Raw genomic sequence first — 24,029 nt, forward strand, 5'->3', positions numbered from 1 at the left:
ATATACTAAAGGGTCTGATGAGTGTTTTAGACTAGCATGATAGTACGTTCTGTGTGCACAACGTTGAGCACTGAGGGCTAGATTGTGACTGTAAGTCCAAAACTAAGCAAGAGGGCATAAACTGTATCACTACTGGAATAGCGCAGGGAGGCATTTTAACTTGGACAGTGCTCTGCTAACAAGTGTTAGGATCTAGATATTCAGGCCTGTCTGCAAAGGCCTGTACTTTAAGAATTTAGGTGTATTCTTATCACTTGGCTAGTTAAAGGTATAAAAGAAAGGATCAAAATCACTGTCTGCCAGTGTACGGTCCTTTTCTTACTGTGACAGTCTGAGGCCCTGTTCTTAGGCTAAGGCCTTTGACTAAGCAACAGAGGCAGCCATAAGCTGGGAAGCGACCGGTCACATCCTCACATTCCAAACTAGTCACGTTGAAAGAAGGTGCTACTGGGCTGTTAGGAATACACTCCTGTCCTGATAATGCCGGTCACCTCCAGAGAAAGGGAAGTGCCTAGAAGATGTAAAAGGAAACTTAGTTTGATAGCATCCTGTCTGGCAAGAACTCTCTTATCAATAGCTGGGATGTGAAATCCTCACTTCTGTATTGTTTTGTCATTATAGTTCCCACTTTGCTATTGTTTGTCTGTATAATCTTTGTCTGGTTCTGTGATTGCTTCTGTCTGCTGTATAATTAATTTTGCTGGGTGTAAACTAATTAAGGTGGTGGGATATAATTGGTTACATAATCATGTTACAATATCTTAGGATTGGTTAGTTAAATTTCAGGAAAATGATTGGTTAAGGTATAGCTAAGCAGAACTCAAGTTTTACTATATAATCTGCAGTCAATCAGGAAGTGAGTGAGTGGGTGGGTGTGTGTGGGGGAAATGGGAACAGGGAATGGGAGTAAGGAAGTTGGAATCATGTTTGGCTAAGGGCAGGAATGGGAACAGGGACACAGGTGTGAGGCTCTGTGGTGTCAGAGCTGGGAAGGGGGACACTAAGGAAGGAAACTGGAATCATGCTTGCTGGAAGTTCACCCCAATAAACATCGAATTGTTTGCACCTTTGGACTTCGGGTATTGTTGCTCTCTGTTCATGCGAGAAGGACCAGGGAAGTAAGTGGGTGAAGGAATAAGCCCCCTGTCATAAATATAAAGGGAAGGGTAAACCCCTTTGAAATCCTTCCTGGCCAGGGGAAAGCTCCTCTCACCTGTAAAGGGTTAAGAAGCTAAAGGTAACCTCGCTGGCACCTGACCAAAATGACAAATGAGGAGACAAGACACTTTCAAAAGCTGGGAGGAGGGAGAGAAACAAAGGGTCTGTGTGTCTGTCTATATTCTGTCTTTGCCAGGGATAGACCAGGAATGGAGTCTTAGAACTTTTAGTAAGTAATCTAGCTAGGTATGTGTTAGATTATGATTTCCTTAAATGGCTGAGAAAAGAACTGTGCTGAATAGAATAACTATTTCCGTCTGTGTATCTTTTTTGTAACTTAAGGTTTTGCCTAGAGGGGTTCTCTATGTTTATGAATCTAATTATCCTGTAAGGTATCTACCATCCTGATTTTACAGGGGGGATTTCTTTATTTCTATTTACTTCTATTTTTATTAAAAGTCTTCTTGTAAGAAAACTGAATGCTTTTTCATTGTTCTCAGATCCAAGGGTTTGGGTCTGTGGTCACCTATGCAAATTGGTGAGGCTTTTTATCCAACATTTCCCAGGAAAGGGGGGGTGCAAGTGTTGGGAGGATTGTTCATTGTTCTTAAGATCCAAGGGTCTGGGTCTGTAGTCACCTAGGCAAATTGGTGAGGCTTTTTACCAAACCTTGTCCAGGAAGTGGGGTGCAAGGTTTTGGGAAGTATTTTGGGGGGAAAGACGTGTCCAAACAGCTGTTCCCCAGTAACCAGTATTAGTTTGGTGGTGGTAGCAGCCAATCCAAGGACAAAGGGTGGAATATTTTGTACCTTGGGGAAGTTTTGACCTAAGCTGGTAAAGATAAGCTTAGGAGGTTTTTCATGCAGGTCCCCACATCTGTACCCTAGAGTTCAGAGTGGGGGAGGAACCTTGACACTGACTATGGAAAAGGTTGCTGGGAGAGAAAACAAGCTGGTGTGTTAGGGAGCTGAAACATAGCTTAGCAGCAACAAAACTCTCAATTACTGAGACTGAGAGGGATAGCACAGTAACTCACAATCCTGGGAACTCCAGCAGATGGTCACACTTACTGAATCAAAAGTCAATCCTCATTCGAGTACACCTAAAGCATGATCCTTAAAAGCATTACACTTTATATACATTGCTCTATTATCGTGAATTCATGCAAAGAAAAGAGGCAAGCACTGTGGTAATAGGAGATTTCCATTGTCCATCTTATCAAAGAACAGCTCATCAGGGACTGACCAACAAGAATTTGAAAGATAGGCTATCTAAATGATCAAATCTACATTCACTAGACTGTCATTTTGAAGGCAGTTAGACATTGATGAATTGATGAAGATTCCTTGGTAATATACAAGCACTGATTCTGGCAACAGTGTTTGTTTGAAAAGGTAAGTAGGTTTAATCTAGGTAGTTAAAAAAATAAAAACAACTGGAAGAATAAAACATCTCTGGCTGTGTCTGACTGTAACTGAAAATGACTAATGATGCTGTCATTTTGCAACACTTATCTGATGAAATGATGGCTGGCAGATTGTAATTGCCCTCTTGTCTTCAGCAATTATTTTGTGTCAGTGGGAGGGGGAAATAAACTTTCAGCCAAATGTAGGAAGCAATGTAGTCATTTATCTTTTTTATTATTATATCGAGAATAATAAATTGGTAAAGAAAGCCCTTTTAGATATACAAAGTTTGAAGTATGTGTGAAGCAACTGGGTTGTGGCTTTTGAAATTGACAAAACAAAATGATGGGAAAGGTAACTTACATTTCAGTATTTAGCTACTGTATTGTGTTAGTTTCTCTTCACCATAGGGATAACCTTTTATATACATTTCAACCAGGATATAAGAGAGAGATTATGCTTCCTATTCTTGGGCAATTCATGCCATACAATTCTCCACTTCCACTGTAGTTTAGATGAGAGAGAAACGTAATGCAGATATCTTGAACAAATTATTTTTCAGCTGAAAAAAATGCTGTAAAATTCCAGACTCACTTAACTTCAATGAGGGGAGAGGCACATGTGAATTGCATCAAACATAGGGGTGGAGTCCCCTCTGCTGTGCCTGTCCAAACCAGAATACCACATGTTAATGTTAATCCCGTTTACACTTTAAGGGCATTGATATTTAACAAAAGATATTTATATTTCAAAAAGTAGTTTTAGTCCTAACTTATTACAGGTGTGCTTGGCAGTACCACCTATTATTAAAGTTGCCTGACATTAGAAGACTCTCTTTTCAGTTGCTCATAACTTTGCCAAATATTAACCACTTGAGTGGAGATTCTCCACATCAGGTGTCTACCTCAGGCTGAACTATTTGGGAACATTTCAGCCAAAATGGTTCATTTATCTCCAATAAATTGGAAGTGTGTTGTTTTGCCCATGTTAAAACATTCTTCAGACCTTTCCTCTGAAATACTCTAGTGCCTCCCAATCTTTGGGGCAGAGACTTAAAGAAGGCAGGGGGTATGTTTTTTGTCATCTCAGATGAAAATAGGGGGTTCTTTGGAAAAATTAGTAGGCTGTCATTCAATTAAAGACTGTATCATAATGCATATACACTAGGGGGACAAAGTAAGGCAGCACAGGCAACCTGAACCATCACATTTTCTAACTTTTCAGTGCCTTATTTTGCAACCTTAATAATGTTCTTTCAGCATAGTTTTTTTGTGTGTGCAATTTAATCTAAAGCAAGAGATATAAAGTTATTACAATTTGAACTGCACCTTTGCTGCAGAGAAAGGAATTGTTGCATTAGCTATAAAGACTTTCTTGGGACTTACAAACAGTGATTGGTACTGGAATTTACTCAGTAAGAACCACCACAAAGAGGCCACTCAATATAAATGGGTGAAAGCCTAGGAAAACTACATCAAAAAAGCAATTTCACATGCTGACATTATATGTTCACATTTCTATTACTCACTGTATACCAGATAGTCACTGAGACAGAAATTAACTTCACAGGTTGGTCAATTAACTGAATGGCAGTGTAATGAAAAAAGTGAAATGCAATTAGAGGTGGATCAGAAGTGAAATTCCCTACACTCCACAAATAGTTATTAACTTGCAAGTATTCCGCACAGGCACATTGTATAATGTCATCCTCAAAATGACTGCTTAAGAGACACTATTGTTTTCAATTACACAACAGCACCTGGCATTCACCACATCTAATAAGAAGTAATTTCATTCCATTAAAAAAAATATCTCTAGGAATTCTACTACTGGAATCAGTTTGGCATTCTCTAAATAAAATGGATAGACTAAGCATGCTTCTTGGACATACCAAATATGTTTCACAAACTAACACAGACTAAAAGCTACAGCAGCACACATTTGTAGTCTATTGCTAGTGGTGCTCACACCTCACTCATTGAGATGTGACGTAAGGTCTTCTAAGATTATTACTGCAGTCAGGAAAAATGTGTAAATGCAATGATCACAGTGAGATCTTTGTTCCATCATCCACTCTGTGCAGAGGTGACATGTGCTTACTCCGAATAATAATAGCTCCTCTCTGAAGCCAAGAAAATTGAACAACAGCCTAAAACTTTGTGGCTGCACACTATCATCAGGCACTAGCTTAAAATCACCTTGAATTCACCTTTTGGGGTATTTTCTAAATTTATCTCAATTTAACTATTAAAGAATATTGATTGTTTTAATAAAAGCTGGAATACCAACAAAGAAAGCAGTTCTCAAAGGTTTCTTTGGAGAAAAAGAAAAGAAAATAAACAAAAATATTATTAAATAAATATATATTCATTTTTAAAGTGGAGGTAAAGATAGAATTTAAAAGTGACTTAAGGAAGATTTTATAAATGGTAGGAAAATAAATTGCAAATATATTTCACAGGAAGCAAGCACAAGCTGCAGAACAAAATGGGAAGAATATAAATCACAATAAATTTGTTTGCAAGGACAAACAAACAGTTTTGGTATAATAACATTATTGATCTGTGCTGTTTTGAAGAAGCTTTAAATACGAGAATGAGTCTTGCTATCTCTCAGCCCTACAAGGGACAATTACAGTAGAAATTTGGACTGACCATTAAGCCACTGTTAGATGCTCTTAAGAACATTTAATCATAGTGTCCACTGATAATTTGTTGTCAGATACAAAAATATAAGTCATACAACACACATGGAATAGCTTGTGTCACAAGATTGTGCTTTATGGCTCTGTATGACCATGTTTGAGTGGTGGCTTCCATCCCCCTTTGATCTTCCAATCCAAAGATAGCTGGACTGTCATGGGGAGGATGCTGGTGGCCTGCTTTATCCAGCTGGTAGAGACAATTATCCTTGTGCATCAGTACCCTATTGATATCATCTTTAATCTGATACCAACACTGAGAAAAGCAATTTGAGAATGAGCTCCCACAAGACAGCAGTCAGCCTTTCCTAACAAAATACTCTCTCCTCCAAACAAGAGCAAAACACATGATATTTCAAAGGCAATTCTGCCTGCGCTTTGCCAGAGGCCAGGAGAAGAGGAGTTGTTTCAGTTGGCCTCATCCTCCTCCCCTTATTGTAGGAAAAATCTAGAAGACAGGATCCTCTCTGGCCTGCCTCTTGCTTCCGTCTACAAAAAATAAAAACTTTTTTTCCACAGAAGGTCTGTAAGCCTCATTTGGAATAGAATGGTCTTATGTTAATGGTGAGGTAAGTGCATACTGTAGTGTTATGTTTTTAAGGTGAACTACTTTTTTGACTAGGTGGGTGAACACCAGTGCAGAAAGGAATACTTAGTATCACAATGCACAGATAATTCTGGCTGTAAGCATAACATTATTTCTGCTTGTGCTGTTGCATAACAAAGCCAATATTATTTTCCAAGTTTTTTCACTGATTTTAAATAGACAACATCAAGGACAAGCCTACGACAGGGGAAACAGAACCCATTAGGTGGTAATGGATATTACTAAAAGTTGCCTCATTACCTTTACTGGATGAGTGGCTGGTTTTTCCTTATATAAATGATGCCCTTTAGACAAAACCCCTTCCACATCCGGCTGTTTAGCTTGAACTGCTGCTTCAGTTTCCTGGGGTGGGGGGGAGTGAAATAGTGTGAAATTAGCTTTACTTTCAAGAATCAAACCACAAAGTTTTAAAGCTCCACAGGAGCTCCACACACCCCCGATAGATTCCTTTCTGTTTGTGCATGGGGTCAGGACAAAGAGGGTCACTGAAAAAAAACCAGGAATAGCAGAGAATAAAAGTAGTAAAATAAACAGTGATATATCCCTTCATCCATGAAGGTCTCAATAAAATGGAATTACAGAAACCAGCACAAATTCACACTAGAAAGAACAGGCATTTGAAATCTAATATGAACAACTCAGTCTTGTTGCCTTACCTTACATTTAAAAAAAAAGAAGCTGATAGTAGGAGTTAGTGCTGTTGAGGAGATCTTGCCCGTGTGGTAGTGGACATCTTATTCATGTGACCATGTTGAATGCTGTTGGGTAACTAAGACAACACTAATAATACTTTATAATGAAACTTTCAGCATGATGAGTCCCAACTAATGTTACAAACTACACACTAGCAGGACAGTAACTACTAAAGCTATGCTAGGACATTTATTATTATTGAGAAGGAAGAATGACAGTGATTGAATTAGCAAAACCATTTCCTCTTGCATTTTTTAAAAATCTCCTTGAAACTTCCCATTCAAGTGTTGAACACATCCAACCCAGAGACACTTACACTCCAGGCTGGTACTGTATAACCGCTGATTTCAAAATCATGCAACAGGGGGAACACGGCATGTAGCTAATTTAGAAAAAAAAGGCATCAGCACAAAAAAGGGGGAAGAAGGAACATACCATGTATCCTGTTCTGTTTTGATTTATTAATATTATTATTACTATTTTAAAAGGATAATGAATGGAACACAACACTGCAATATTATCTGAGGAATCTGAATGAGTTCTTAGTTTTTTCTCCATTTTGTAGTTTCATCTGAACCTAGCAGCTTTTCAAATGAGCTATCTCCTTCACACAATCCTACTAGCTGTGCACCAACTCTCAATCTTATTTTCTACCCGCAATCTGAGTTACCATTAGTATGACAAGCCACAAAATAGTATCCCAATAGCTTCAGTCTAAGGGCTCAAGCACATCATGTCATTGATGAAAATCTGAAAAATGCTACTTTTTTTCCCCTGTGCTCTGCATTTCTCTTGTTCAAATCAATGTCATTTTAAACCACAACAAAGGAACATTTCACTTCTCAGTTTCCAACTGTCAATAGAAAAGTTGTCCACAATTCTTGCCTGAAAATCTACATGCAAAATATTCTGAGCAGTACAAGAAAGTTACCTTTGATAGATGTCCAAAAGTCCACTGCCTTCTCTTACTTATATTTCCTTATGTTGTTTATCAGCCCAAAATAAAGACTGCTAAAAGCTATCAAGTTTTTTGCAGGGATATTTTAAATATGTTTGCATTTCACTGAGTCCTGTTACACATCTCCATTCCAGATGAAGAATGGTCTGAAGCAAATAGGATGAAATTCAATAAAAACAAATGAAAAGTATTCCACTTATGAAGGATCAATCAATTGCAAACATACAAAATAGGAAATGATTGCCGAGGAAGGAATACTGCAGAAAGGGATCTGGGGCTTATAGTAAATCACAAGCTAAATATAAATCAACAGTGTAACACTGTTGCAAAAAAGTTAACATCATTCTTGGATACATTAGGAGGAGTGTTTTAAGTGTAACCCTTCTGCCCATCAGAGTTGGCAGCAACAATGGCTGGGTTCAGTATCTAGGGGTTCCATTCCAATAACACAATGCAAAAGCTGTTTGAGGTCCCACCCAGTGACCTGGGACAAATATATATCACCCCCGCTGGGCGCCTCTAGGAGGCAATACTTCCCCTCTCGCAAGCACAGAGTCTGAGTGTAGCAAAAGCCTTTTAATAACAAAGAGAAACAATGTAGCATATCTTGGGGAAACACCACCAACAGGATTCATAACACAACCCATGAGCCAAAACCCACCCCAAGCAAACTGGGCTGTGTCCTTTCCCTTTGGTCCTTGAGTCCAGCAACCCAAAAGTCACCTAAAGTCCCAAAAGTCCAACAACTCAAAGGTCTCTGTCCCTGGTCAGCGCAGCCCCAGAGTTCAAAAGTTTATCTGCAGAGTTTTACCTCCCAATCTGGGTGGAAATGGGGGGGTTAAGGGGCACCTTACATGGTCCAATGCTGACTGCCCAACCTCTCCGTGGGGCTCCATTCCACCAGCCGACCCACAAATTGCTCTGCTTTGCCAGCCACTCCGCTCCGCCAGCCATCCCACAAACTGCTCCGCAATATACCTTCAGGCTCCCATCCACTACTTAACACAATGCTCAGTGATTTCAGCTCTTAGTAATTTTAGCTCTCTAGTGATTTCAGCTTATAGTAGGGGAGCCTCAGTGCTGGTACACCATTGGCCCAAAGTGAATTGAGCTCAGCAGCCTGTAACTAGACTCCTAGCAGAATCAAAACTAGCTCTGATATTCCACTGTGGAGAGAGAAGAAGATGCAATTAGCATGCAGGGCCCTCACTAGGGGCTCATACCAACAAGTATTAATACCTGGCCCCAACCTCTCTCCATTCACTGGGAGTTGGAACCCATGACCCTTGCCTAGCGAGTGCTGCTTAGTTGATGGTGAGTCCCTCCATCATAACAAAAGGCCAAGTACAGTTCCACTGTCCTTGAGTCACATAATCAGGATAACAACAGTTTATTCTTCCTGCCCCAATAACAGAGAAACTGGGGCTCCTACAGCAGTCAAAGTGATCATCTGGGCGGTGTGGGTGTGCCTATGCAAATGAGATCAGCCCCTGAAGTTCTTTTCCACAACTTGCCACAACTCACCACCAGATGTCAGGGTAGAGCTCATCCTGACTCTGCTTACATAAGCAGGACACAAGTAGTAATTATTTTGTTCTACTTGCGCTGATTAGGCCTCAGCTGGAGTATTGTGTCTAGTTCTGGTCATCACATTTCAGGAAAGATGTGGACAAATTGGAGAAAGTCCACAGGAGAGCAACAAAAATAATTAAAGGTCTAGAAAACATGACCTATGAGGGAAGAGTGAAAAAAATGGGTTTGTTTAGTCTGGAGAAAAGAAAACAGAGGGGACATAGCAATTATCAAGTATATAAAAGGTTGTTACAAGGAGGAGGGAGAAAAATTGTTCTACTTAACCTCGAGGATATGACAAGAAGCAATGGGTTTAAATTGGAGCAAGGGCACATTAGGAAAAACTTCTTAACTGTCAGGGTGGTTAAACTCTAGAATAAATTGCCTATAGAGGTTGTGGAATCTCCATCATTGGAGATTTTAAAGAGCAGGTTGGACAAACACCCGTCAGGGATGGTCTAAATAATACTTAGTCCTCCCATGGGTGCAGAGAACTGGATGAGATGACCTACTGATGTCCCTTCCAGTCTTACATTTCTGTGATTCAATACGGAGTCTTACTCCTCAGCACTATAATCAATGCAGATTTATTTTTGCCTTCTTCCACTCTTCCTTCTATGAATTATTTCCTTCACCTTTAGTTCAAGTTCTCCATCAGAGTCAGATTTCCTTTCCTTTTTTGCCACAAGATAGTCTAATATTTCCCTATTCCACAGAGAAATGAGGAACAAAGGACATGTAAAATAAGGAGAACCATGTCTTCATGTTATATTAAAGAAATTATAGATATTGTACATTTTAATGAATTAAGAAACTGTTTTTAAAGTAAGTGATTCATCGCTTATATTTTGTCTGGCATGTATTCTTTTGTCTTATCATTATTGTTTTATATACTTTATTAAGTTAATTTGTGAGTTTATATGAATATCCAGTATTCATGAATATTGAATGTCAAACGGCATTCTGTACCACCAGCAGCAAGTAGAGGTTATAATTTACTATGGAGATCTGAGACCAAGGTAGATCTCTACCTCCCATAATAGATGAAGACTTATCTAAACTAGAAAGAGCTATACAAAAAAAAGAAGGATGGAGTAAGCCTATGCAGTAGCAAGACCATTGGAATTATTTTGTGTACTCCACCATCGCCCTTCCTAGCACTCTCCAGACAAAATGAAACGTGCCAGCTTTTCCACAACTTAATCAAAACACTAAGCCCAATTAATATGTGAAATTTATAATAAGGAGAAATAATACTTTGGGCCATATTCTGCTAGAGATGTTCATGCTGAGGTCTACACAAGAAGTCCCATAGAAATAAATAGGACTATTAATGAAGTTAAGTTATTATTCAAGATGTACAAGGGTGATAGAGATGGGCCATTCCATATTTGCTATCTTCAGGGTACAACTGATGAGATTTCATTTACAATGTATACACATTAAATATGCCTTACATAGCTTATTTGAATTTGTAAAATTCAAAAAACGAAAAGCAAGTTCAACAACTGAACAATGGCACTCCAAATTCTGCAGCAAAAAAGGCTTTAATAGGCCTTAGAATAAAAATATTACAAGTTGTAGACACATATTTCGCACCACATATATAATTTTTAAGAAAATATTTGTTATTGTCACATGTTGGTGTAACATATATTTTACATTACATAAAAATTGGAAAGAATATTTTTTCTTGCCTACTAGAGAACCATTACAATTTTCCATAGCTGGGTAATCAAAATGTAACATACTTAGAAGTTAAACTACCAGTTTCTTTTGTTTTAACAGTCTTTTGGAAGTCTTTTTGATGCATCCGATGAAGTGAGCTGTAGCTCATGAAAGCTTATGCTCAAATAAATTGGTTAGTCTCTAAGGTGCCACAAGTCCTCCTTTTCTTTTTTGCGACTACAGACTAACACGGCTGCTACTCTGAAACCAGTCTTTTCGAAGTATTTTTCAGTGTATATTCTTAAGTCTAATATCTCAAAGTCAATTATCTTGATCTAAATCTAAGTTCCATTGTTCAAATGTGTATTAAATGCAGCATGATGCATAATTCCAGTTTTGTTTTCTGTATGAATTCTTTTCTTGTCAATACTGTCAAAGAAAAAAGTCCTCAATGTCGTTCTCAATGTTTTGTCCTTCTCTGGGCTGACATTCAGAAGTTGCACACAGCCTTACAGTTGTGCTGACCCTCCAGTTTATTTTGTGATCTGCTACAAACATCATAAGCCAAACATGTCATATGAACTGTTTTAAGTTGTTACAAATGCCAGATGAAAACATTTTTTAAAAATTTTGACGTTCATGAAATATTTTCAAGAAAAGTTTTCCTTGAATTATTCCTTGCTTGAAAGAAATAAACCTTTGATAGCTTCTGTTTGTCAGTGAACAAGTGTTCAATCATGGTATTGGGTAGCACAAGAGTTCAGGTCTGTCTGACAGGTGGCACTAAATGAATGTAAGTAGACAGTCTTAAGTGTGCATTCAGGATTCTGTTTTATCATTCAGTCCCCCAAGGAGAAGAAAAAGTAGCAACTCTGACCTAGATGCCACTAATCAATTCACAGCAAAATGAAGACAGCAGTTACCATCTTGTCTGTATAGAATTAAAACCCATAATTTAAACTAAGATCAGAACTTGGGCCAAACTTTGCCCTTGGATGTATACTCCATGCTACCATTGAAGCTAGTGGGAATTGTCCAAGCTGCCTTCCAATGGCAGAGCTGGGCACTTAGATGATGGGAAAGCCATAACTTTTTGATAGTGCAGCCAGAGCTTAGGGGTCTATTTCAGGAGTGGGTGGGTGAGGTTCTGTGGCCTGCAATGTGCAGGATGTTAGACTAGATGATCATGAGGGTCCCTTCTGACCTTAATGTCTATGAGTCTATGGCAGCCCAAGAGTAGAAAAGACTCTGTTAGCTTCTAGCATTTCTAGAACCATGTCAGTTCAACTTGCTGACCAAATGAACGTGGTGGTAAAAGTTCCAGAGCTAACAGAGTCTTGTCTATACTAGAGCAGTGAAACTCAATCAATGCTAACAAGAGTGGATTAAATTTTGGATGAAAATTACCAGTGTTGAGAAGTCAGTATGGAAATTATCTACACATACATTTAGAGAGGCCCACCATGATTAAAGCTGTGTTTTAAAAGTGAATGCAAAGTTAAAATGAAAAGTGAGTTGTAACTTTAAAATAAGAAATAAAATTTTGAAAGCTAGTATAGTAGGTTCCAATCAGTCATTCTTTCAAGAAAAAAAAATAGTTTCCTTTTAATGGGATGGCAGCTGAGACTCATTTAAAAAAAAAAAAGAGAAAAGCTTTCTTCAAGGGGAAACAGCAGCTAGAATATTTTGATGAGAAATGTTCACTACTTTACTGTGCTTGATACACACTGACAATTGATAAACAAACCTATCAACGTTGAGACTATAGAGTAAATTAGAGGGCTTCATTTTCTAAAAGACTTTGACAAAATTTTCAGACTTGGACTACAAAGTATATTTTGATGTGAAGACAGGAGGCTTTATTTAATTAGACATGAAATAGTATTGTGGTCTGTCAAACATCCATAGCTAGGACAGATATCATTACAGAAGTGGCTTAAAACTGTAGCTCACTGGTTATCACAAGTTTAATTTTGTATTGACTGTCTTTTGTAATCCCAAATTGCCCTGGATTGTAAATTTTTCATGGAAGACAACCAGCTTTTATTAAGTTTCTAGCTAGCACATAGCAAAATGGGGCTACTACAGTAAAAATGATGAAACTAGTAATATTAATTGATGGACCACTGGATGGAAGAATCTCAAATGTAGTGTGATGATTAGAACTGTAGAAAGAGGATCAGGTTTCAGTAGAGATCTAGTGCGATGAGACATCTGGAGTTCAGGAATGCAGACATGTCTACACTGCAATTAGACACCCACAGCTGGTCTGTGCTAGGAGACTTGGGCTTGGGCTAAGAGGCTTTTTAACTAAGGTGTAGACACTCCAGCTCAGGCTGCAGCCCAAGCTCTGGGACCCTCCCACCCTGCAGGATCCTAGAGCCCCGGCACCAGCTTAAGCCCACACGTCTACACTATAATTAAACAGCCCCAAAGCCCATGCCCCACAAGGCTGAGTCAGCTGGCACGGGCCAGCTGTGGGTTTTTAACTGCAGTGTAGACATATCCTAAAGGCCAGCTACTACGGACAAACACAGGCCTTTCTCAGCGTATAAGACTGCATGTCAATAAAGATTTCTTCCCGATAACTCAGACTGCATTACTTATTCCTAATGAAACATCATGAAGCTAAGCTCTTTTGGTAGCAAATATTTATTTATGCTAACGCTGTTGTGTTTCCCTTTGATGAGACAAGATAAAACATAGGCTGGGCATTGCATCATGCTAATTATGGCTATCTGCCAGATTGTTCTATTCTACATATTGAATTAAAAACCTCTATCAGTTTTTTTAATTGACTAAAGCACTAGTAAATGTGTGGAATGATCCCACCGACACTTCAGAGAAGCAGTTGAACTCAGCACAAGCATATATTTAAAATATATGTATTTAACATCCATGTGGTATTTGAATTAACTAGAAATACTTCAAGGATTTTTTTGAGAAATTTCAACTTCAAATACAAAAATGATGGCCTAGTAAAAAGAATTTTCACTTCATTCTGTTTTAAATACCCCTGAGGCTAAATGAGCTTATTCATTTTACAAATCAGGCTTCTTTTGCTATTGTGTCTCACAAGGGTGCAATGCGAAGATTTGGTGAAATCACTAGAAAAGGTCTGATATTTCAGGACATAAGGCAGATTGGGATAAGCTATTTAATAATGATCCACTACCAAATACATCAAAGAATCCACAGAACCCCACAGAAACTTCTTCTTTTTTAAGTTTGGCATGATACAAAAGTTCCATGCTAAAAAGACAGCAAGGAAGATGAATTCCTTATATCTATGAACTGCATGTATTGTGGGAAATTCCAGTACCTAGAGATTCTAGAAAAGGTTATAGACACGACAGCCTGAATTACTGAAATGGATATCCCACTAATCTCAAAATAAAGCTTTGGCTAAGAATTTGAAAATGCTCTCTGTTAGCCTATAAAATTAGTAACAATTAGCAGGGTTTGACAGCTTAATTGATATGATGACCCTGAAACCTGAGACACTTAAAATTATTTTAGATCATGGCTACAGCAGTGTATAAATAGATAACAGGGCCCATGAGGCTCAATTTTAGACATGCAAGAGGGATTGTTTAGAGATAGGTAAAATGTGTACACAGAGGATGTGTGGTGGGGTGGAAAAGAATAAGAGCTGCCATGGAAATAAAATACAGAAGCAGCCAGGTGGTGAACTTTCATACCATTTATAAAATATCTCTATGCATTTTGGCCATAACAACAATGATGATGAAGATGACAGATATTAGTGGCTTCCAGATGGTATTGAGTGCTGAAGGTTTTAAGCAGATAGTTTCTTGTCTTGGGAAGAGGAGTGGAATAAATCACAGAAAATGTCCAGTTCCCACTCCCTTCCTGGACAAAAGTGACAAAATCATGTTGTTTTATTTAGCTGAATTTAAAAGCATGTAATTTATTTATTTAACACTGCCTGACTCCAGGTTTGTTGTTCCTTTTTCTTTTGATATTTGATGTCCTTTTAATGTTCACATTCATATAAAAAGCTTGCTCCTCCTCCCAAACTTATTAATGGAATTAATTACCTTTAGACATTTATTGCCTGGAGAATGATGAATTTTGAAGGAAGGTAAAAGAAAAATTTTAAAACTATATTACTGGCCCTACACTGCTTTGTTGGTTTTTCTTGATATACTATTTTCAGAAAAGTGTTTCTTGAATAACAAGTGTCTATAATAAATCACTTGAGAGAGCATTATGAAGATATATTTCTGCAACTTGTCCCCCATAATTTGTGTATGTATTACTTTAAGAAATGGCAGATGTTGCCAAGAGAATCAGTAATATCCAATGTTATCAGCTGCGTGTTCTTTTAGTTTTTACTTAATTGGTAAACACTGTCAGGTAACTTAGGCCCGAATTTTCACTTATAACATCTTTAAATTTATGTAAGATGACAAGAAATGTTCTTTGTATTTTACATCTTTTTTTCATATTGTTCATATTACTAAGAAGGATTTTTATTCTGATTTTTAAAAGCTACCACTTCCACAAAGAAGAATTAAAATTAAGAAAAAGAAGAGTAATATACACTGACTGAGCTCTGGAAATTTTCAAACAAATTCCTATTCCCATTATTTATATCACAATGCTTGTATAGTAAAGTAAAGGAAAAGGAAATATAAAGCATGCGGGACTACATGGAAGGGAAGAAAAGAATGAAAGACAGGAGGCACACACGCTAAGGGCATGTCTACAAAGGGTGCTGGAACAATCTGTGTAGTGGGGGTGCTGAAAGCCATTGAACCAAACTGTAAACCTGTATATAATGGAAACCACTTCAAGCCAGGGGGTGCGGCAGCACCCCCAGCACCCATAGTTCCAGAATTTATGTGTCTACATGTACAGTGCTGCATCACTGCTGCTGCAGCACATCTGGTGAAGACACTCAATGCTGATGGGTGAGAGCTCTCAAATGTCAAATGGAAACAAGCTGAAAATTAAAGGCAAGAGGATATATAATTTCAAGCTTGCAAAAGGAAGCTTCAAGCTATAGAGAATACAATGAATAACACTTATGTATAAAATCTATGTATAACTCTATAAAAGTGACAATGTTTCCTTATAAAATATTGTTAATGAAAACCTACATTAAATAACTCTAAAGGTGTTCCTGAAACCAACAAAATGATGGTTCTATGAACAGTCATCATTTCTTTCAGCTCTCTTACAGTACAGCCACCATCCTTCCTGATAAGAAGAGCCTGTGTGAGACACTCCAGATCATCGTAAGAAGCCAAAGGGCATGAAGAACTCAACCTTTATTTTCGTTATTGGCCGAGAACGCTACCTATGAATGCTGGGGGCCCCTCATTGCCCAGGGAGTGAGAAATGGCAATGAAATCCTAGCTACCCATTGTTCTAGCCCTCTACAGCTTGGTTCTGTATAGGGAGCACACATTCTGCATGCTTGCTTTTGAGTTCAGAACTGGGTTGTCACGATGTGTCTAACATAATTAGAGAGTCCATGTGGATGAAATCAGCTACATATTTGCTCCCAAGGCCAAATCTGTCATCAGAAATGAAGGCAATACGCTACTGAAAATATCATAAGTTTCACTTCCTTTAGAATCTTCCTCATTTTAAGACTTCACATACTGAGAAGTAAAAAGAAAGCAAATTATCCAAAAAGTTAACCAAGATGAGGAAGGCTTGTCACTAAACAGCATCCAGTTTTCAAGAGCAATCACAGTAAAGACTTAAATGGTTCAGAAAAAGTTCTCATAGCCTTGATAACCATATTTTTATTGCAGATTTTGACATGTCTTATATGTAAGCTCTCCTTTGCAAGACCAGTTTACCTTGCAAGAGTCCTCTACTGTGTTCTGCTCCTTGAAGTCTTAATGCAATACTGTCTGTACTTGGAAATTAAATATGAAACTCTGTAGCAGGTGTGAGAATTCCCTACATGATCGCTAAACATTCAATAAGCATGTTAATACATTCTTATTTTTACATAGTTATGATCTGGCTATTATTAAGCTCAGAGTTCTCTATGCTATACAAAACAGAAAGGAGGCACATTTCCTGCTGCAAACACATTACCAATTAGAGCTGAAGCTTGTAACCCCAAGGGGACTCCATATAGGCCCCACCTGGATTCCTTTGCAGGATATGCACATGGAAGAGTTATAACAGAAAACACCTAACACACATTGAGCCACCATGTGATGAAGGCAGAATACATTACCTAGCACAGCAGGAGGAGTTATTATTTATTAAATAAATCAATATAATCAGGAGGCAGATTGACATACATAGCCTTCACAAAATTCTGTTTTGAAGACAGATATGAGAGAGAAGAGGGTGAACTTGCTTCTGCAAGAATAAAAGGATATAACATGCATAGGGTACAGCATGGAAGAAAGCACGGACCCAAGAGAGGGAGAAAGTTTAAAAATAATAAGATGTGTGGGGTGAAATCCTACCTCCATTGAAGTCAGTGGTGGCCAGGATTTCACCCAGGGTGGTTGCATACTATCAGATTGCCCTGTCACTTTTGTAATTCACCCCTATTTATTTACCTATATTTATAAAGCATTAATCCAGTGCTCTAAACGTCATTCAATAATCCATTATTAATAAAACTGAGAAGCCAAAAGACCAGGCTGAGAGACATACTCCTTAACTACTGTACTTCCCCAGATAAACACAACAAAACAAACAAATGCAGCCTTATCCCCACCACTTATTGTTATGAGAACAAGATGTTATTCTTGACGTATCAAACTTCCAACGATTTCCTAGAAAAATCCAGCCCCTTCCTGTCAGCCAAGTAGTCTTCCCCCAAATAGCCCCGCTCTCCTTTGAGGAATGCCTAGGAAGACAAATGGGTCTTGCAGCACATCCTGAAGACTGCAAAACCTAATCTCTGGTGGACAAAGAAAGAAAGGCAATTCCAAAGCCAAGGATCCCTCGCTGAGTATGCCCTGCCAGCAGCCCACTCCAATTTATACCTGGTTGCTATAGGTACAGGTAGGTCAAGCACCTCAAATGACATCTACTGTCCAGGTACCCCAAAGGGAGAAACATAGCTTGGACCTCATCTAGTTAGGGTTCTAAAGGTCAAATCCTGTCATATCAATCCAATGTTTTTCAGAGAACAATACATAAAAATATAGTTATCTCTGAAGAGAGTCAGATGCAGGTTCAAAATCTACTGACTACTGTGTTCTGACTAAATGAATTATCAGTTACCAATGAAAGAAGACATGAGGAAGGGAAAGAGCATCTTTGGATACAGACTGGTTAACTTTAGTGAGGAGGGCTTTAACCTAGGTTTGATGGGGGCAGGAGACAAAAGCCCACAGGTAAGTTAAAAACATGAAGCCTGGGAGAAGGATTGGAATCTGGGGGAAGCATGGGCTGTTATAGCAGGGATAAGGGAGAGACGAGAGAACATAAAGGGGAAATCAAATCAGTACCTTAGATATCTGTATACTAATGTGAGAAGTATGGAGAATAAGCAGGAAGAACTAGAAATGCTAGTGAATAACACAAGTTTGACATGGTTGGCATCACATAATTGGTGGGATAATGTACATGACTGGAATATTGGTATAGAAGGGTAGAGGTTGCTCAGGACAGACAAGCAGGGGGAAAAGGGAGGAGGTGTTGCCAAAGATAGATATACACACACATATATACATACATACTTTGTCTCCTATTTCTATCTGAACTTCAATCTGACTTGTTGAAAGTCTCTGGGTAAGGATAAAAGGGATAAAAACAAGGGTAATGCCTTGGTAGGGGTCTACTACAGACCACCTAACCAGGAAGAAGAGGTGGATGAGGCTTTTTTTAAACAACTAACAAAATCATCCAAAGCACAGGATTTGGTGGTGATAGGGAACTTCAAATACACATTCCTCAACTGGGAAAATCACACAGAAGGGCACAGATTATCCAACAAGTTCTTGGAATGTATTGGAGACATTTTTTTTAATTTCAGAAGGTGGAGAAAGCTACTAGAGGAGAGGCAGTTCTAGATTTAATTTTGACAAAGAGAGAGGAACTGGTTGAGAATTTAAAAGTGGAAGGCAGCTTGGGTGAAAGTGATTATGAAATGATAGAGTTCATAATTCTAAGGAATGCTAAGAGGGAAAACAGCACAATAAAGATAATGGATTTCAAGAAGGCAGACTTTAGCAAATGCAGGGAGTTGGTAGGTAAGATCCCATGGGAAGCAAATCTAAGGGGAAAAACCATTCAAGAGAGTTGGCAATTTTTCCAGGAGACTTTATTAAAGGCACAAGAGCAAACTGTCCCACCGTGTAGGAAAGAGACGAAGTATAGTAAGAGACGACCACCTGGCTTAACATGGCTTTTTGAGTTCAATGATCTGAAACTAAAAAAAAAAAAAGAGTCCTACAAAATGTGGAAACTAGGTCAAATTACAAACGATGAATATAAACAAAAAACACAAGCATGTAGGGATAAAATTAGAAAGACCAAGACACAAAACAAGATTAAACTTGCTAGAGACATAAAGGGTAACAAGAAAACATTCTACAAATACATTAGAAGCAAGAGAAAGACCAAGGATGGGTAGGCTCAATGAGGGGAAAAAACAATAACAGAAAGTGCCCAAATCACAGAAATGCTAAACAATATTTTTGTTTCAGTTTTCACCAAAAAGTTTAGTAGTGATTGGACATTTAACATAGTGAACACCAGTGAAAATGAGGTAGAATCTGAGGTTAAAATAGGGAAAGAACAAGTTAAAAATTACTTAAACATGTTAGATGTCTTCAAGTCACCAGGGTCTGATGAAACACATCCTAGAATACTCAAGGAGATGACTAAGGAGATATCTGAGCCATTAGCGATTATCTTTGAAAAGTCCTGGAAGACATGAGAGATTCCACAGAACTGGAAAGGGGCAAATATAGTGTCAATCTATGAAAAGGGGAATAAGGACAACCTGGGGAATTACAGACCAGTCAGCTTAAGTTCTGTACTTGGAAAGATAATGGGGCAAATAAGTAAGCAATTAATTTGCAAACATCTAGAAGATAATAAAGTGATAAGTAACAGTCAGCATGAATTTGTCAAGAATAAATCACATGAAACCAACCTCATGGCTTTCTTTGATAAGGTAATAAGACATGTGGATTGGGGGAAGTGGTAGATGTGGTATATCTTGACTTTAGTAAGACTGTTGATACGGTCTTGGATGACTATCTCATAAACAAAGTTGGGAATACGACCTAGATGGAGCTACTATAACATAGGTGCATAACTGGTTGGAAAACCATGCCCAGAAAGTAGTTATCAGTGGTTCAGAGTCAAGCTGGAAGAGCATATAAAGTGAGGTGCTTCAGGGATTAGTCCTTGTTTGGTTCTGTTCAATATCTTCATCAATGATTTAGATAATGGCATAGAGAGTTCACTTATAAAGTTTGTGGAGGATATCAAGCTGGGAGGGGTTGTAAGTGCTTTGAAGGACAGGATTAAAATTCAAAACGATCTGGACAAACTGGAGAAAGGGTCTGAAGTAAATAGGATAACATTCAATGAGGATAAATGCAAAGTACTCCACTTAAGGAGGCACAAACAATTGCACACATGCAAAATGGGAAATGACCGCCAAGGAAGGAATACTTCGGAAGGGATGTGGTTGTCATACAGGATCACAAGCTAAATATGAGTCAACAGTGTAACATTGCAAAAAAGCAAACATCATTGTGGAAGGTATTAGCAGGAGCGTTGTAAGCAAGACACAAGTAGTAATTCTTCCACTCTACTCCACGCTGATGCAGCCTCAACTAAAATACTGTGTTTACTTCTGGGCACCACATTTCAGGAAAGATTTGGACAAACTGGAAAAAGTTGAGAGAAGAGCAACAAAAATGATCAAAGGTCTAGAAAACATGATTTATGAGGAAAGATTGAAAAATATGTGGTTGTTAAGTCTGGGGAAGAGAGGACTAAGGGGGGACATGATAACAGTTTTCAAGTACATAAAAGATTGTCACAAGGAAGAGGGAGAAAAATTGTTCTCCTTAACCTCTGCAGATAGGATAAGAAGCAATGGACTTAAATTGCAGCAAGAGAGGTTTAGGTTGGACATTAGGGAAAACTTCCTAACTGTTAGGGTAGTTAAACACTAGAATAAATTGCTCAGGGAGGTTGTTGAATCTCTGTCACTGGAGGGTTTTAACCTCAGGTTAGACAGTCACCTGTCAAGGGATGGTCTAGATCAGTGGTTCCCAAACTTGTTCCGCCGCTTGTTCAGGGAAAGCCCCTGGCGGGCCAGGCCAGTTCATTTAACTCCACGTCTGCAGGTTCAGCCGATCGCAGCTCCCAGTGGCCACGGTTCACTGCTCCAGCCCAATGGGAGCTGCTGGAAGTGGTGGCCAGTATGTCCCTCGGCCCACGCCATTTCCAGCAGCTCCAGGGAGCTGTGATCAGCCAAACCTGTGGACGCGGCACGTAAACTAACTGGCCCGGCCCGCCAGGGGCTTTCCCTGCACAAGCAGCGGAACAAGTTTGGGAACCACTGGTCTAGATAATACTTAGTCCTGCCTTCAGTGCAGGGCCAGGATAAGAAGACTACTTGAGGTCCCTTCCAGTCGTACGATACTATGACTAAGTCAAAGCCAGAGCTGTGATGAATTATTTCTCAGGACTGTGGTATTAATTACAGAGCACGCTAAACTTTAAAGAGAATAATTAATTAACTTCACTATTTATCTGCCACTGAGAAGAATAATTTCCTTTTTTTTTACTTCATCCAAGAAAGAGAGCTATTTTTGAAGTTATTCAAATAATTTTTATACATACATATATATACGGGGAGGAGGGAGGGAGGGAGAGAGAGAGAGATGGGCCCCTGTGAAATTAGAGTAAAGCATCTTTGAGGAAAAGGCCATGATTTTATTACAATATTTCATTTACCTTATTTTAAGTTTGCACTTAAAACCCCGCACAAAACTCTTATGTAAGTAACATGCTGCCAAGACCCAGAATGAAATGTATACAGATCATTGTGATAAAGGGCACAATGCTCTGTTATTAATGTATTAACATAATGCATTTCTCCTTTGATAAGGTGTTTCGAAGTTTGGTGCTGGGCCACCTAGACTCTAGCACTGGTGTACCAATAAATATGACAGCACACCAGTGCCCAGGCACTGGCTAAAAGAATAAAACGGTCTGGAGTCTCTAACTGTGGATGATCTCACATATCACATATTGCAACAATGTCTAAGCATTAGGTAAACTGAAGTCAACATTTCAGAGCTATACAAATACATTTATACAATGCAAATTAAGGCTTAACCTTATATTTGATGGCTTAATTGTGGGGAAGGCAGGTGTGAGGTTAAATCAAATAATTAACGTTACCTGAATATATGTTATTGGCTTTTAAAATAGTGTTAATACTTTTTATATGTATCTATGTTCATCCTGAATAGAGTAAGGAAAGTCTCTAATTATGCAATGTTATAAAAAAGAGATAATACGAAGATTCATTAGTATGCTAAACTGCTAGCTCTTCAGTGTCCTAAATAAGCAATTTCAATTTCCTTCATCTAAAAAAAAATGCATCATTTTATTCAGATTGTTTTAAGTTGTGAAGATATTAAATGTTTTATAGGGAGCAAATTTGTTAATTCAATGGGGGGAGGGGGGGTAAATCACAGACCTAGGAAAATAAAACATATCAGGGAATTGTTGTGTTGTGCATTGCTTTTTAAAATTGCAATCAGCCTCCACCAACTTGGTATGGTTGGGGGCTGTGACTTGAGGTCCAGGGACCAAACTGGGTGGTTTTGAGCTTTATGATTATTAACTATTGATGCAAGGTAAGATTGCAGTAAAAGTGACTATATTTCAATAGAAATTAAAGGCCTGACCTTTAATCCAATTACCACTGTGTTAGGTTTTCAGTCTGCATCATCCAGAGTGACATCAACAAATTACTATAATATTTTATTTTTAAAATACTTTAAACAGGATTTGACTATCAGATCCACTTAATCTAGACGATGCCAGCTGATGAGAAGCCAAAACCACACCACTCTATCACAGTTTAGAAGGCTATTTTTTTTTTCATATCCTCTCCATGTTCAGGATCACTGATATTCAAAACTATAATTAAAAGGACATCAGCTGCTGGCAAAATTATATTATAAACTCATCTAGTAATTATTTTATCCACTTAAAGGTCCATTTCAATTCATTCTGCATCGTTTACTCCCCTAAAATTTGATCTCTGAATTATGTATTCACTAAATAACATTTCACTGGGCATCAGAAACTAATAATGTCTCATAATGGAAGAATACTTGATTGAAAATAAACATTCACTTATGATGCTCATCAGTAATGTTGAAGAAATAGCTGCTTGTTTTCTTGATTATTAAAAGATTTTCTAGATTACTGGAGGCAGCTCTTCTGAGGAAAAAATAAAAAAATAACTACACAACATGTTCTTTTAGCTTTTTTGCCAAAAAGTAAAATTACATCATTGAACATGATGATACTCTAATAGGAAAACAAAATCTTATTAAAATCTCTCTAGACAGTTCAAAAATATTGACCTTATATAGATAAAAACTAACTCCTGGGTGTTAAAGTTTGAACACCAAAGTAAAAAGAAGGGCAGTAGCTGCAAGGGTAACAAGATGGGAGATGATTCTCATTTTTCATCAATCTTTTAGTAAGCATTTTTTTCCATTAAAGTACACAGTAAGGTCAAGGGAGGAAGAATTAATATTGTGAATACCACACCACAGCATAAAAAGCAGTTTTGTCTTAATACAGTAGAAATACTTGCTCTTATGGTTCTAAAGTACTTTGAAGGCATCAGATGAAAGACACTATAGAAGTGCAAAGTATTAGTGTTATTTAAAAAACCCTGAGGATATTCCATTTACTTGAGTTTTGAACTTGAAAAAAAAAGTAGAAAATTGCATGAGATAAATATTGCAGAATGCTTAGCAGAGAAGGGCCAACACAGTGTGGAAAAGGTAACTTCCAATTAGATGTACTTATCTGGCAGAAGGAAATCCATTTTCTAGCAACGCCACCTGAAGATTACAGAACCTCTCTGCTTTGGATGTAATTATATTTTCACACTGGAAATTATAATGGAAAGGTTTTGACTTCATCTCCCCAAAACACCATTTCTAAACAGAGTAATTTCAATAGTAATGATTTGTTTCATGGCTGTTCAGAATACCCATTGATATAACATGCAGGCAATTTTAATACATACCTTGT

General features: G+C 38.1%; 1 protein-coding gene across 12 annotated transcripts in view; it reads right to left on the reverse strand.

The window, feature by feature from the left end:
* DMD (dystrophin) overlaps positions 1-24,029 on the reverse strand; it is a 1,926,267-nt gene that overhangs the window by 588,930 nt on the left and 1,313,308 nt on the right. For all 12 annotated transcript variants that reach the window (XM_073357918.1, XM_073357881.1, XM_073357898.1 and 9 more), the window contains one exon: positions 6,113-6,214. In XM_073357918.1, coding sequence (XP_073214019.1) covers positions 6,113-6,214 — 102 coding nt within the window. The remainder of the gene's footprint in view (positions 1-6,112; positions 6,215-24,029) is intronic.

Source organism: Lepidochelys kempii, chromosome 1, assembly GCF_965140265.1.
Source record: "Lepidochelys kempii isolate rLepKem1 chromosome 1, rLepKem1.hap2, whole genome shotgun sequence".
In the NCBI taxonomy this organism is placed as follows: domain Eukaryota; kingdom Metazoa; phylum Chordata; order Testudines; family Cheloniidae; genus Lepidochelys; species Lepidochelys kempii.